We start from the raw sequence: 13,081 nt of genomic DNA, 5'->3' as shown, positions 1-13,081 counted from the left end.
GTTCCAGGAAGCTCCCAGCCGTTCACTGGAAAGCAGCCGCATCTGGAACGGATAACGCCCCAGCACATGAAGCTGCCCGGGGTGGATTCGGGGTTAGAGCCCCTGGATCCTGTTCTTTGTTGTCTGGAGCCGAGGCTTGAGTTCGGCGGATAGTTTCCCTGCCAGGAAACACCCACTGATGTCAGCTGTAGTACTGGAGTTTAGACAGGGCCATGCTGTCACTTGCTCATGTGATTCTCCTCCGCCTGGCCCAGCAGCGGCTCCAGAGCTCACCCTCTCCCCCCCACATTCTGCCAGCCAAAGCCCGTTCTCCTGGCTCCTGCCCCGGGGGATTCGAGTCTGGGCAGGGGAAGCGGACGGCTGCAGCAGGGCCTGGAGCCTGCTGAGGAGAAGCCAGCTTGGGGGAGTGGGGCAGAGCCTGCGATCGCTGCCCCACTGAACTTGGGACCTGCTCCAGGCGTGTCCGCACTGGCTGAGTGCTCCGGACAGGCCAAGGCTGCAGGGGTCTGGGTTCAGCTCCTCTAATCACTGCTGGGCCCGGAAAGCAACCAACATTTCCACTGTCCCTCAGCCCCCCCTCCCCTCCGCAGGGCCCTGGGTACTCCCCCTCCCCAGCCCAGCCGCCCCCTGGGCCGGGCAGCATTGCTCCACCCTGTTACAGCGAGGGGAGGGGCTCAGGGAGTCCAGGGCAGAGCTGGGAACAGAACTCCAAGCCCCCCCACTCTAACCACTAGTCCCCATTCCCCTCCCCGAGCCAGGGATAGAACCCAGGAGTCAGGGGCGGCTCTAGCCATTTCGCCACCCCAAGCACGGCAGCACGCTGCGGGGGGCGCTCTGCTGGTCGCCGGTCCCGCGGCTCCAGTGGACCTCCCGCAGACGTGCCTGTGGGAGGTCCACCGGAGCCGTGGGACCAGCGGACCCTCCGCAGGCACAGTTGTGGGAAGTTCACCGGAGCCGCCTGCCGCCCTCCCGGCGACCGGCAGAGCGCCCCCTGCAGCATGCCGCCCCAAACACGCGCTTGGCCTGGGGCCGCCCCTGCCAGGAGTCCTGGCTCCCAGCCCTGCCCCCACTCAAACCCACTAGTTCCCCGTTGTCATGGAGTGTGGGGGAGACAAGGCGCTGCACCCCCGGCTTCCTGCGATTCACCAGGACTCTTAGCCAGCCAGTAACACAGCAGGTTTATTTGGACGACAGCAGCACAGTCCAAGACAGGTCTTGCAGGCATAGACAGCAGGACCCCCTTTAGTTAGGTCCATCTGGGGCCCCAGGGAGGCCACAGCCCCATTGGGGAGCCCAAGACCCATCAGGGCACCTCTCCATTTCCCAGCCAGCTCCAAACTGAAAACTCCCCCAGCCTCTCACTCAGCCTCTCCCCGGCTCCTCCCCCAGCCTTTGTGTCCTTTGTCCAGTTTCCCCCGGAAGAGGTGTCACCTGGCCTCCAACCCCCATCCTGGGTTCTCATGTTACATGCTCAGGTCTCCTCCCTTCCCCAAGGCAGCCGTCCCAACACAACTCCCCTGCAACCTTCCCAGGTCAATACTCCCCACTCAGCATTCAAGGAACACATCAAGAACATTCCCACTTCATCACACCCACTCCCCTTCCTGAGCCAGGGAGAGGACCCAGGAGTCCTGGCTCCTGGCACCCCCTCCCAACCACTAGACCCCACTCCCCTCCCCAAGCCAGGGAGAGAACCCAGGAGTCCTGGCTCCCGGCACCCTCCAACCACTAGACCCCACTCCCCTCCCCGAGCCAGGGAGAGAACCCAGGAGTTCTGGCTCCCGGGATCCCCCCAACCACTAGACCCCACTCCCCTCCCCGAGCCAGGGAGAGAACCCAGGAGTTCTGGCTCCCAGCACCCCCCCAACCACTAGACCCCACTCCCCTCCCCGAGCCAGGGAGAGAACCCAGGAGTCCTGGCTCCCGGCACCCTCCAACCACTAGACACTCTCTCTCCCTTTCCAGTTGGTGCCCAGGACTGCGTGAGAAGAAGCCCTTTGTCTGCTGAGCACAGATGGTGCCGCAGGGAGGGGCCAATCTGGCTTTGGCTCAGCCTCCCTGGCCTTGCGGAGCGTGAGAGCAACCAGGAGAGGGGTCAGGCAGGCAGGCACGGCGGCCATGGCTAGGACGGGCCCCAGAGGTGGCTGGCTGGGCTGGGAGCTGGCAGGCACGGTGCAGTTGGTGAAATACTCCATGTGGATCTGCAGGAAGAAGGAGTCAAGAGCAGGGCTGGGCCAGGGGCAGGACAGAGCCTCGGCCATCAGCACGGTGCAGTTGGAGAGGTCGCTGTAGGTCCTGGGGAGGGAGAGGAGGAGACGTGAGGCTGAGCCTGGCCGGGTCTGTGGGGCTCAGCAGCAGCCGGCGAGGTGGCTCAAACAAGCCTCAAGCCGGGCACTGACTGTGCACCCGGTAACGGCAGTGATGGGGCACCACTCACCCGCAGGGTTCCCATGCGCCTCAAACCGCATGCACTGGGCACCTGCACAGCAGCCACTGCTGGGAGCTGAGCAGCCACCAGCCCGCAGCCCGTGCCGCAGGCAGCCGATGGTGCACCTCCCCTCCGCCCCCGCAGGCGGGAGGCTGCAGGCAGCCGATGGTGCACCGCACCCCACACAGGCTGCAGGCAGCCGATGGTGCGCCACACCCCCTTCCCCGCAGGCGGGACGCTGCACGCAGCTGATGGTGCGCCGCACACCACCCCGCACATGGGAGGCCACAGGCAGCCGCACACCACCCTGCACACAAGACGCTGATGGTGCGCCACACACCACCCTGCACACAGGACGCCGATGGTGCAAAGCACACCTCCCCGCACGCAGGACCCTGATGGTGCAAAGCACACCTTCCCACACACGGGACGCCGATGGTGCACCGCACACCTCCCCGCACGCAGGACGCTGATGTGCTGATGGTGCGCCGCACACCACCCCTGCATGCAGGACGCTGATGGTGCGTCACACACCACCCCGCACGCAGGACGCTGATGGTGCGCCGCACACCTCCCCGCACGCAGGATGCTGATGGTGCGCCGCACACCTCCCCGCACGCAGGACGCTGATGGTGCGCCACACACCTTCCCACACACGGGACGCCGATGGTGCAAAGCACACCTCCCCGCACGCAGGATGCTGATGGTGCGCCGCACACCTCCCCGCACACAGGACGCTGATGGTGCGCCGCACACCTTCCCACACATGGGACGCCAATGGTGCACCGCACACCTCCCTGTGCGCGGGAGGCCACACGCGCCAGAGGCACTGCACAATGCGCCCTGCTCACAGCGTACTGACAGCTGCGTGCAGGAAATCAGGCCACACGGCAGCGCTGACTCGTTTGAAAATCCCCTTCCCCCATGGGATCATTACCGAGCTGGGGTGCTCGGGGTCCCAGAGCCTGTCTAAGAGCAAACCCCAGCAAGGCAATTCCCTGCCCCGGCGCCTGCCTGTGCCCCGGCACTGCATGCACTCGGCTCCCAGCCCCAGAGCGCCTCAGAAGCAAGGCTCTGTCTGGGGCGGACGGGCGTCCAGACCTGCCGATCTGCTCCCACTGACACCGGCTCCACTCCGGCGTGGCCATGACTGAGGCGTGGAAGGTGGTCCAGCAGTACAGGGAGATCCACTCCAGGTAGGTGTCCCTGCAGTGGGCCGACCCGCCCTCCTCGGCAAAGGGGCCTAGGGGAAGAGGTTTGCCTGTTAGTCCCCCCGGAGGAGCTGTGGCAGAGCTCTGGCACTGCCATGCCGGCCTAGCCTGCTCTACCCCAGCTCCTGGCAAGGCACATGGGCTGGGGGAATGAGGGACCCCAACCCGCAGCTCCGTCCTGCATTTCCCAGCTCCTTCACTAGCTCTGTCCCCTGCAGCGCAGCTCCCGTCCCCTCCCACAGCCCAGCGGAGTCCAGCGCGTGCCCCTCGCCTCAGCCCGGCAGCATCAGAACCAGCCCCTGGCTCCCCGGAGAGGCTGTTCTGAGAGCCCCAGCTAAGACACGAGATCCCAGGGGCCTGGCCAGACACTCAGCTCCCACAGTCTGGGCTGGGCCGCGCTGGGTGGATCCAGGAAAGTGCCTTTGTTCCCTGCCTCCTAGCAGGGCCAGGGCCCAGAGAACAAGCCTCAGTGTTAGCAGGCTGCTGGCACGGTGCTGTGACACCGGGTCTGGGGCCTGCCCCCAGGCTGAGCCAGTGCCCGTTCGCTCCAGGCACCATCGGCTGCTCTGGGAGCGGGGCAGGGAGCCCTGCAGGCTGGCCCAGTGTCCCTCTCTCTGCCCAGCCCTGGTGCACCCCCCACACCGGGTCTGAGGTCACGCCGGAGCGAAGCGCCTGCTATGGAAACTGAAGTGTGGTGCATGGTGCCCCCGTGCAGAGCCCCCCAGCCCTGTTGGGGGGACCGACACCTGGGCGTGATGGGTGCAGGGGGGCGTCACTCACCGTCCTCCTCCAAATACAGGTAATGACCTGCAAGAGCAAAGGGGAAGGATCAGTGCAGGGAGGGGGCGAGCCAGCGGGGCCTGGCCAGGGTGAATCTGTCCAGCTCCCGTCTCAGCTGTGTGGGCACCATCAGCAGCAGTGGGCACCGTCTCCCTCCACCCGCTAGCCAAGACCTTGGGGAATCCTCCAGGAAGGGACCCCAGCCGCAGGGGGTCCCCATGGAGCTGGGTGCCCTCAGCGCTGTGTGGGAGCTATGGGGGACCAGGTTCCTGCTGGGGGGAGACCCCCAGACGCCTGTGGCTCAGCATCCCTGACAGCGCCCAGCTCAGGGGCAGGAGTGGGGGCACCGGAGGGGGCACAGGGTGAAGGAGGGAGCTCAGGATCAGGCCCCCAGAATTGTTCCCGGGGTCCCACCTTGGGAGGCGAATACAGGGGGCTCTTACTTTCATCCTCGAGGTCTCCGTAGGTCAGCTCCCCGCGCCCTGCAGCAGGAGACGAGAGGGGTCACGGCAGGGCTGGGCTTGGGCCCCACAGGCCATTCCACACCCAGCCCTGTCGCCTGCCCAGGCTGAGATGAGCTCAGCAGGGGAGGCCCCGGCTTTGCAGGGAGACGCCGAAGGGCCAGGCTGGGGCTTCCCTCTGGGCCCTGGGAGACCCCCCCGTGGGGAGCAGGGCCATGCGCTCAGGCAGTGCCCCCCCCCCTGCCCGTGGCTGTAGCCGGGCTGTCTGTGGGGGCCGGGCTCCGACATCCGACGGGCTGGTTCCTGAGAAGCCAGATGGATTTTCCGGGCGGAGGAAGGTGTGCAGCAAATATGGCCCTGACTCTGCTCCGAGGCCCAGGGGTGGGCGGAGCCGGGGCGCGGGTCTAGCAGGGCGGAGATGGAGACAGAGGATGGAAATGCCCAGGGACTGACCACGCCGCGTGTCCCTCCCTGGCACACACCCGCTCATCCCCCAGGGGGCCATTCCCATCCCCCCCCAAGGACCTTGGATACGGGCTCCATGGCCCAGCACAGAGCCCAGCGCCAGCCCACCAGGACCCCCTCCCGAGCCCCCCACCCCCCCAGCGCAGCCCCAGTGGCTCTCGGTGCCTTGGTCCGGGACGGGCTTACTCAGCACCAAGACAGGCCCTGGCTGGGAGCGTGAAACGCTGATCGGCCCCCAGGGCCTCCGACTGGCCGTAAACCACCCACTGGGCACCCGCCCCTCCAGGGCAGCAGGGAGGGCTGGCGACCAGCCAGCGGCTCCCCGAGGGGCTGGGCTCTTCATGCTGGCAAGTGCCAGGCAGCTGGACCGTCCCCGGGGGGTGCCAGCCCAGGGGACACTGCTCCCTTCAGTCCATCCCCACCAGCAGGGCCGAGCAGTAGCAGCTGCCCCGGGGCAGGGGGAAGAAACAAATGCAGCAGCTGGAGCCGGGGCAGTTTGCCAGGGTCGGCCTCTCTCTGCCCGGGCAGCATGTCAGGCCTGGCGTCAGGCTCAGCATCCAACCCGCTGGGGATCAGACCGCAAGGGGCCCAGCGGGAGCTGCCAGGCCTGGGCTCTTTGGGAAATCTGGCCCTTACCCCACTGCAGGAGAGGGATTAGCAGCCAGTAGCAGAGGTGGTGCCGGGGCTGGACAGGCATTCTCCCCGCCTGCGGGGCCAGGGCGCAGAGTTCCCCAGGAGAGGAACAGCAGGGCCCTTCCCCAGATATCCCCCAGCCGCTTATCGCCCCATCTAGTGCCTGGGCTCTTGGCGGCCGCCCAGCCAATGGGAGGGAAGAGGGCAGGGAAAACATCCGCTCTTCCAGCCTCCAAAGTCATCAGATAAGAGGTCAAGTGAGATCTCCAGGCTGCGGGTAACTGTACAGGGAGGGAGCCGGTTCCTCTGCTTGGGATGGGGCAGGGGGTGGCATTAGGGGGCACTCCAGGGCTGATGGCTGACTGGTGCCATGCGTTTCTGGTCACCCGCTCCAATGTCTTCCTAGCTTTGCCGGATGCATTTTGTTAGGAAAACAGCCCCAGCCCCTGGAGAGCTGGGGCACTGGCTGAGGGGAGCAGAGCAGCCACTGCCCAGGCTCTGGAGCAGCCACACAGAACAAAGACAATTGGGGGGTGAGAAACCCACCCATGGAAAATCTCCTGGTACCAAATCTGTCTCCCGTGGGAATAGGGTGACCAGATGTCCCGATTTTAGGGACAGTCCCGATTTTTGGGTCTTTTTCTTATTTAGGCTCCTACCCCCCACCCCCCATCCCGATTTTTCACACTTGCTGTCTGGTCGCAGGAAGACACAGAGCTGGGCTGGCCCTACTGGGATTTCAGCTGGTTGTTACACGATGTTTTGGGACCAGGTTCCTGCACCTGGAGCGGGGATGGGGAGTTGTCTAGCGCCATTTGCACTCTCTCTAGTCTAGGGCCCTTCCCCACCCCCCAGGAGTAAGTTAGAGCAGCCTCAGGGCTCTAGCTAGTGCTCCGCTCAATGCCCTCGGAGAGCCGCAGTGTGATGTGCTCTGGCAGTGCCCCCAACATGCCGCTTACATCAGGGCTGTGAGCAGGGGAGTGCGGAGCCCATGTGCTGCAAGTGGGGGAGCCATTTCTCCCTGCTTTAACGCCCCAGGACTCTGGCAGAGCAGCATAGGAGGGCTGGAGGGCAGGTGAGAATCGGGCTCCAGGTAGTTCAAACTGATGCTTGGACCCCTCTGCCCCCCACCCCCAGCTACACACGTTATATAGGGGTGCTTAATACTGCGGTGATGTGCGGCACCAGAACCTAACTGGGCTGGGCCAGGATTCTCTCCAGCTCCTGAGAACGGGCATCATGATAAGTCAGGGATTGTGCGAGAGGGGAGCTCACTCTCCGTTAGCAGCCAGACGTCGCAATCCTGCCTGCAAGCTGCAGCCCACAACGCCTAGCAGCTATGCCCTGGGACTGCTGACCGGGCAGCTGCATGCGCCACCGAGCAGGGAGAGGGCCAGCTCAGATCAGGGTGCCCGAGAAGAAGGGGCAGGATTCCATCAGTGTCAGCAGCTGGGAGCGTCTCCCCTTCCCTGTGGGCGAAATTCCGGGCAGTGCAAAAGCAACAGGTAAAGCCGGGACCATCAGCAGGGCCCTGATTCACTCCAGAGGGGAAGGAAAAGTCCAAACAAAACGTACAAAGACGGGCGACAACAAACAGTACAGGGATAAGGGGGGGCACAGAGAGCCCAGGGGGCCAGACCCTTGGCTGGAGTGAATCGGCTCAGTGCCACCCACGTCACCAGAGGAACACGGCCACTCACAGCAGATAAGCATCTGGCCTTCGCATGCAGTCCAGGAGGAGGGAGTGCAGGGGACGTACTGGCAGTCTGTGCGGGAGCACCGGGAAGGGCTGGTCTCGCTCACCGGCTCAGACCGCGGTGGCAGGGTGAGGAAGGAACATCAGGGAAAGCTTCTACCAGGGCAACTTGAGAGGGAAGTGACCTCCCCCGCCCGCCCCCAGGGAAGGCAGGCAGTGCTGGCGGGGGGGTGATGGCTGCTGTGTTGGGCATTTCACCGCTGGGAGCGGGTTAAGGGAGGAGTGCAGCAGGGTCAAGTGTTTGAGGCGGAAGAGGGGGACCAGGGCTCAGGTTCCACTCCCAGCTCTGCCAGGGAATCATGGTGGCATCTTGGGGAAACTGAGGCCTCTCACAGAGAACTCCGCAGCGCTGAGGCGGGGTTCGCTACTGAATGGTGGCTGAGTGTGAGGAGATCCTGGGGGGAAGGTGGGGTACAGGTGCAAAGCTGAACTCTATCCAAGTGAGGGACACCAAGGAATCCACTTCCCCAGGCTCCACAGAGCCCCTCTGCCGGTGCCTTGGCTTCCTCTCAGGTGTGGGGTCATGCTGGGTCAGACCAAAGGTCCATCTAGCCCAGTGTCCTGTCATCCGAGCGCAGCCAGTGCCAGGCGCCCCAGAGGGAATGAACAGAACAGGGAATCACCAAGTGATCCATCCCCTGCCGCCCATTCCCAGCCTCTGGCGAACAGAGGCCAGGGACACCATCCCTGCCCAGCCTGGCTAACAGCCATGGATGGACCTGTCCTCCAGGAACTCCTCTAGCTCTCGTTTGCATCCCAAGCCAGGCTCTTACCCGAGCCAGTTTGCTGTGCCCTTCAGCCCAGCCCAGCAGCAGGGCAGGACCGTCTCTCAGAGATAAGAGGCTTTCCCAGGGACCGTGTTCCCGGCTCGGAGCCGCACACACACACACAGCGCTTCCTGCGCTGGCGCCACTTGCCGGGCCGAAGAGAAACCGTGTGGCCGTTCTTGCAAAGGTTGGTTAATCCAAGCCCCAGCCCAGCCTCCCGCTCAGCTCATAGCCAGCCGGTGCAGCCAGCCTGTCCCAGCCCCAGCAGCGGTTCATTGCTTCCCGCTCTGTGCTCCCCTTCATGGCAGAGATGCCGGAGCCGCTCTGAGCCTGCACCCCACACTGGACAAGGATCCCATAGCCCCATTCTTATCTTTGAGGTTCTAACCAGCCATGCACCAAGCCCCGGGAGGCCCTGCAGACACAATGCCGCTAATGATCTCTCCACTTCCCTCCAGCACCCCCCCTCGCCCTCTCTCTGATCACTTGCACTGAGAACCTGGCCACACTTGGGAATTTACTAACAGAGCTATTCTGGAATAAGGGTGTCCACACGAGGGCTCAGTCCAGAATAGCTGTTGTGGTACATTTCCAAGCACAACCAACCCCTGCGATGAGGAGTGTGGGGGACATGGGGACTCCCTGCCCTGCACAAGAGGTTTTGTCTCAGCCCAGGGTAGCACAAACTGCTCCTCTCATACCACGGAATTCCCCAAAAGGCTCCACATGCAGGTTGGTGCTTCCCCAGCCAGGGGATCCTGTCCAGAGGCCCCTGGCACCAACACCAAAGCCAGGGGCACCCTTGCAGGCGAATGATTCTGGAATACAAGGGTGGCCTCTGGCTGGGAGTCACAATCCCTTTGTTTCCCTTTCAGCAGCTGTGTTTAACTTCTTGCTCAGGCTGTGCCTGCTGTTTAATCTTGAGTTAGTTCTCATTTAGATCCCTGCGGCTGGCAGAATAGGGAGCTCGGATCTGATCTGTATGCAGAGCTCTCTCACAGGAGGAACAGACGTGATAACAAGTCACTAGGCACCAGCTGGGCTGGGGGCCTCAGGAACAGCTAGAGCCGGTAGGTTTGTTTGGTTTATGGGAGGGCTCCAACCCCCTGCCCCTGCATGCTGCAGGTCTGTGAGCTAGCAGGGCTCTGAGATACACGAGAATCTTACTCCTGTCCCCAATGAAGTCAAAGGCAGAAGCTCCCATTGACTTCGGTGCAGACTGGGGAGCTGCGAGGGCATTACAGCCCGGAGCAAGGGCAGCATGAATAGTGCCGTGCCCAGTTCTCGCAGCGTGAACGTGCTGAGGGGCACAAACGTTCCCCCTGCTCAGCCATATCAAACTGGTCATAAGAAAAACAGGGCTTTGAAGCCAATAAAGATAAAGCAAAATATAAACAAGGGGAGATTTTTGTTGGAGATACCGTAGCACAAATAATTCCTGTTTCCCTGGGAGAGCAACATGAGCTGATGCTAATCAGCATTTGTTCTGCTGGGCTGGAAACCCAACCCCAAAGCAAAGAGTGAAGCGTTTCTGCAATGAAAGGGAGCGGATTATTGCTCTGAGTGGGGGCCAGGCTCCTCCAGGATGAAACCGTCCTGTCTGCTTGCTCAGCGCTGGCTGCTCCGGTTTCCAGTAGGACTCTCTTAATGGCAGATTACAAAACTTGAGACAGTTCCTGACTTCCCCCTGCGGGATGCAGGTGAGAAGGGCGGTTCTCGCTACCCAGCAACTGAATGGCTGACACCCTTCCCCAGTGCCCAGTTCTCTCACCTCCTCATTCTGGGGGAAATTCACCCCTGGGCAGGGCCAGCCCCTCATCCCAGGCAGGGCCCAGCATGAGGCCTAGGCATGACTTATGTCATGCTGCAGCCCTGTGGGTTAGGTTTGGGGAAAGCTTAGCATGTGTCAGGTGCATGTTGAGTGCTGAGCAGGGGCCACAGGGGTTTTGAAATACACAGGCCAGGAGTGATACTCGGTACAATATCCAGCTTCTGCCGGGCAGAGGCTGCAGTTAACAAGGAGCAGAATGAGGAGTATGGAGAGGAGGGGTCGGCCTTCAGCTGCATTTAGGGTGACCAGACAGCAAATGTGAAAAATCGGGATGGGGGTGAGGGGTAATAGGAGCCTAGCTAAGAAAAAGACCCAAAATCGGGACTGTCCCGATCTGGTCAGCCTATCTGCATTCCCAGGAGCTGAGCTGTGACTCTGGCCTGACATGTGAAGGGTGGGGGTGGGAGTAAGCGGATGTGATGTGCGATTCCTTTTCCTGGCATAGTTATTACTGTGTGTGTCGGATGCTCCCAATACCCCATCTCCAATTCTCCAGGCACCAGGGCAACATGCAGTATAGAAGCTTAGGAACAAAAACCTATCAGGAAAAGAATCCCTGACACAGCAGCCCGGCCAACCCTTCCGCCCCTCCCACACAAGCCAAAGGAAACAGATGGGCCCTTGACCATGCCCGAAAGATCAACAAACTCAGCTCTGTCAGACCGCTGGAGGAAGTGCACTCCAGAGCCAAGCCTGACAACCACCAGAACAACCTGCATCCAGCCCCCAGATGCTTGATTCTGTTCGCTCGAGTGTCCTGGCTGATCTGGCTCTCTCAGATAGCCAGCACACAAGCCACATTGTGCTTTGTTGATGAAAGGCAGCACCTGGAAGCCAAGAGGAAGTAGGGTGACCAGACAGCAAGTGTGAAAAATCGGGGGTAATAGGAGCCTATATAAGAAAAAGACCCAAAAATCGGGACTGTCCCTATAAAAATCGGGACATCTGGTCACCCTCAGAGGAAGCCAGGAAGAAGTTGGTGTAATGTGCCCTCTAATGCTACCAACAGAGGGGCAGCACACATGAGAAAACAAGATGAGCTCTATCCTCCACAGGGGCCAGTGTGAACTCTAACAAAAGTGCATGTTGTCACTGGAGTAAATCCAAGCATTTGGTGTTACCATCACATCAGGAGGCTGTCGATCTCTCACAGAGCCAGCAACCAGGAAAGGCTTTAAATCCCCTTTGTCTCAACAAGAACTTGCTCTCCAAGAATTAAAAACAAGAGCAGAAAAACTCGGCAAGTCCTTCTCCTGTGAATCTTCCAGGCCGGTCGTCGTCAGGCCCATAGAAACTGCCCCGCAGATTGGAAATCATTTACCGGTCACCCAAACCAGGGTTTACGGCTCCCACTCGTTCCACAAAACTTGTCCTGGAAATCTGTCCTCTGCATGGTTTGTGGCTGGACATACCCTATTACATCCCCAATAACTAGCTTCAAAGCCCACTAAAGCTGCAAAGTCAAGCACTGGAAAAAATAATGCATGATCATGTCATTAAAGGCTGTAACACGAATTACAATGCACATGGGGGCTGAGGTAAGATTGCACAAGCAATCTTGAATTCTGGCATTTCACAACGTGTGAGTGCTTGGCTTTGCCAGCGTAACATTCTGCTAACGTACTATTTGTATGTAATTTGCAAATTAAAAAAAAACAAACAAAAAAATACAGAAATTTAATCATGTGGAACCTAACTGACCCCATGTGGGTTGTCAGCAAGGTTGGGATTTTGAGATGGGTTAGAGCAGGGAGCCAGGACTCCTGGGTTCTAGCCCCCAGTGGGGGTGGGCTGGGAGCCCAGGTCTCCTGGGTTCTATCCCCCGGGCGTGGGGGGGAAGCCGGGACTCCTGGGTTCTATCCCCCGGTGGGGGGTGGGAGCAAGGACTCCTGGGGTCTATCCCCCAGGGCGGGGGGAGCCGGGACTCCTAGGTTCTATCCCCCGGTGGGAGGTGGGAGCCAGGACTCCTGGGGTCTATCCCCCAGGGCGGGGGGAGCCGGGACTCCTGGGTTCTATCCCCCGGTGGGGGGTGGGAGCCAGGACTCCTGGGGTCTATCCCCCAGGGCGGGGGGAGCCGGGACTCCTGGGGTCTATCCCCCAGTGGGGGGTGGGAGCCAGGACTCCTGGGGCCTATCCCCCAGGGCGGGGGGAGCTGGGACTCCTGGGTTCTATCCCCGGGGGGGGGGGGAGCCGGGACTCCTGGGTTCTATCCCCCGGGGCGAGGGGAGCCGGGACTCCTGGGTTCTATCCCCCGGTGGGGGGTGGGAGCCGGGACTCCTGGGTTCTATCCCCCGGGGCGTGGGGAGCCAGGACTCCTGGGTTCTATCCCCCGGGGCGTGGGGGGTGGGTGGGAGCCAGGACTCCTGGGTTCTATCCCCCGGGGCGGGGGGAGCCGGGACTCCTGGGTTCTATCTCCGGGGTGGGAGCCAGGACTCCTGGGTTCTATCCCCGGGGTGTGGGGGTGGGAGCCAGGACTCCTGGGTTCTATCCCCCGGGGGGGGGAGCCAGGACTCCTGGGTTCTATCCCCCGGGGGGGGGGGAGCTGGGACTCCTGGGTTCTATCCCCCGGGGGGGGGGGAGCCAGGACTCCGGGGTTCTATCCCCGGGGCGAGGAGCCAGGACTCCTGGGTTCTATCCCCGGGCGTGGGGGAGCCAGGACTCCTGGGTTCTATCCCCGGCGTGGGGTGGGAGCCAGGACTCCTGGGTTCTATCCCCGGGCGAGAGCCAGGACTCCTGGGTTCTATCCCCG

At 62.0% G+C, this 13,081-nt stretch overlaps 1 protein-coding gene across 1 annotated transcript; it reads right to left on the bottom strand.

Moving 5' to 3' along the window:
• Positions 1-1,911: 1,911 nt before the first annotated feature.
• Positions 1,912-6,064, bottom strand: LOC120392161 (receptor activity-modifying protein 1-like). The gene is made up of 5 exons (XM_039516716.1): positions 5,982-6,064; positions 4,863-4,901; positions 4,420-4,446; positions 3,530-3,671; positions 1,912-2,295 (listed from the first exon to the last, which is right to left on the bottom strand). The coding sequence occupies exons 1-5, from the start codon at positions 6,040-6,042 to the stop codon at positions 1,941-1,943; spliced, it is 624 nt and encodes a 207-aa protein (XP_039372650.1). The 5' UTR covers positions 6,043-6,064; the 3' UTR covers positions 1,912-1,940.
• Positions 6,065-13,081: the final 7,017 nt, after the last annotated feature.

The sequence above is a fragment of the Mauremys reevesii genome, linkage group 27, assembly GCF_016161935.1.
Source record: "Mauremys reevesii isolate NIE-2019 linkage group 27, ASM1616193v1, whole genome shotgun sequence".
Taxonomy (NCBI): Eukaryota; Metazoa; Chordata; order Testudines; family Geoemydidae; genus Mauremys; species Mauremys reevesii.
The sequence above is the reverse complement of the archived record's forward strand: the minus strand, read 5'-3'. Positions and strand labels throughout refer to the sequence as shown.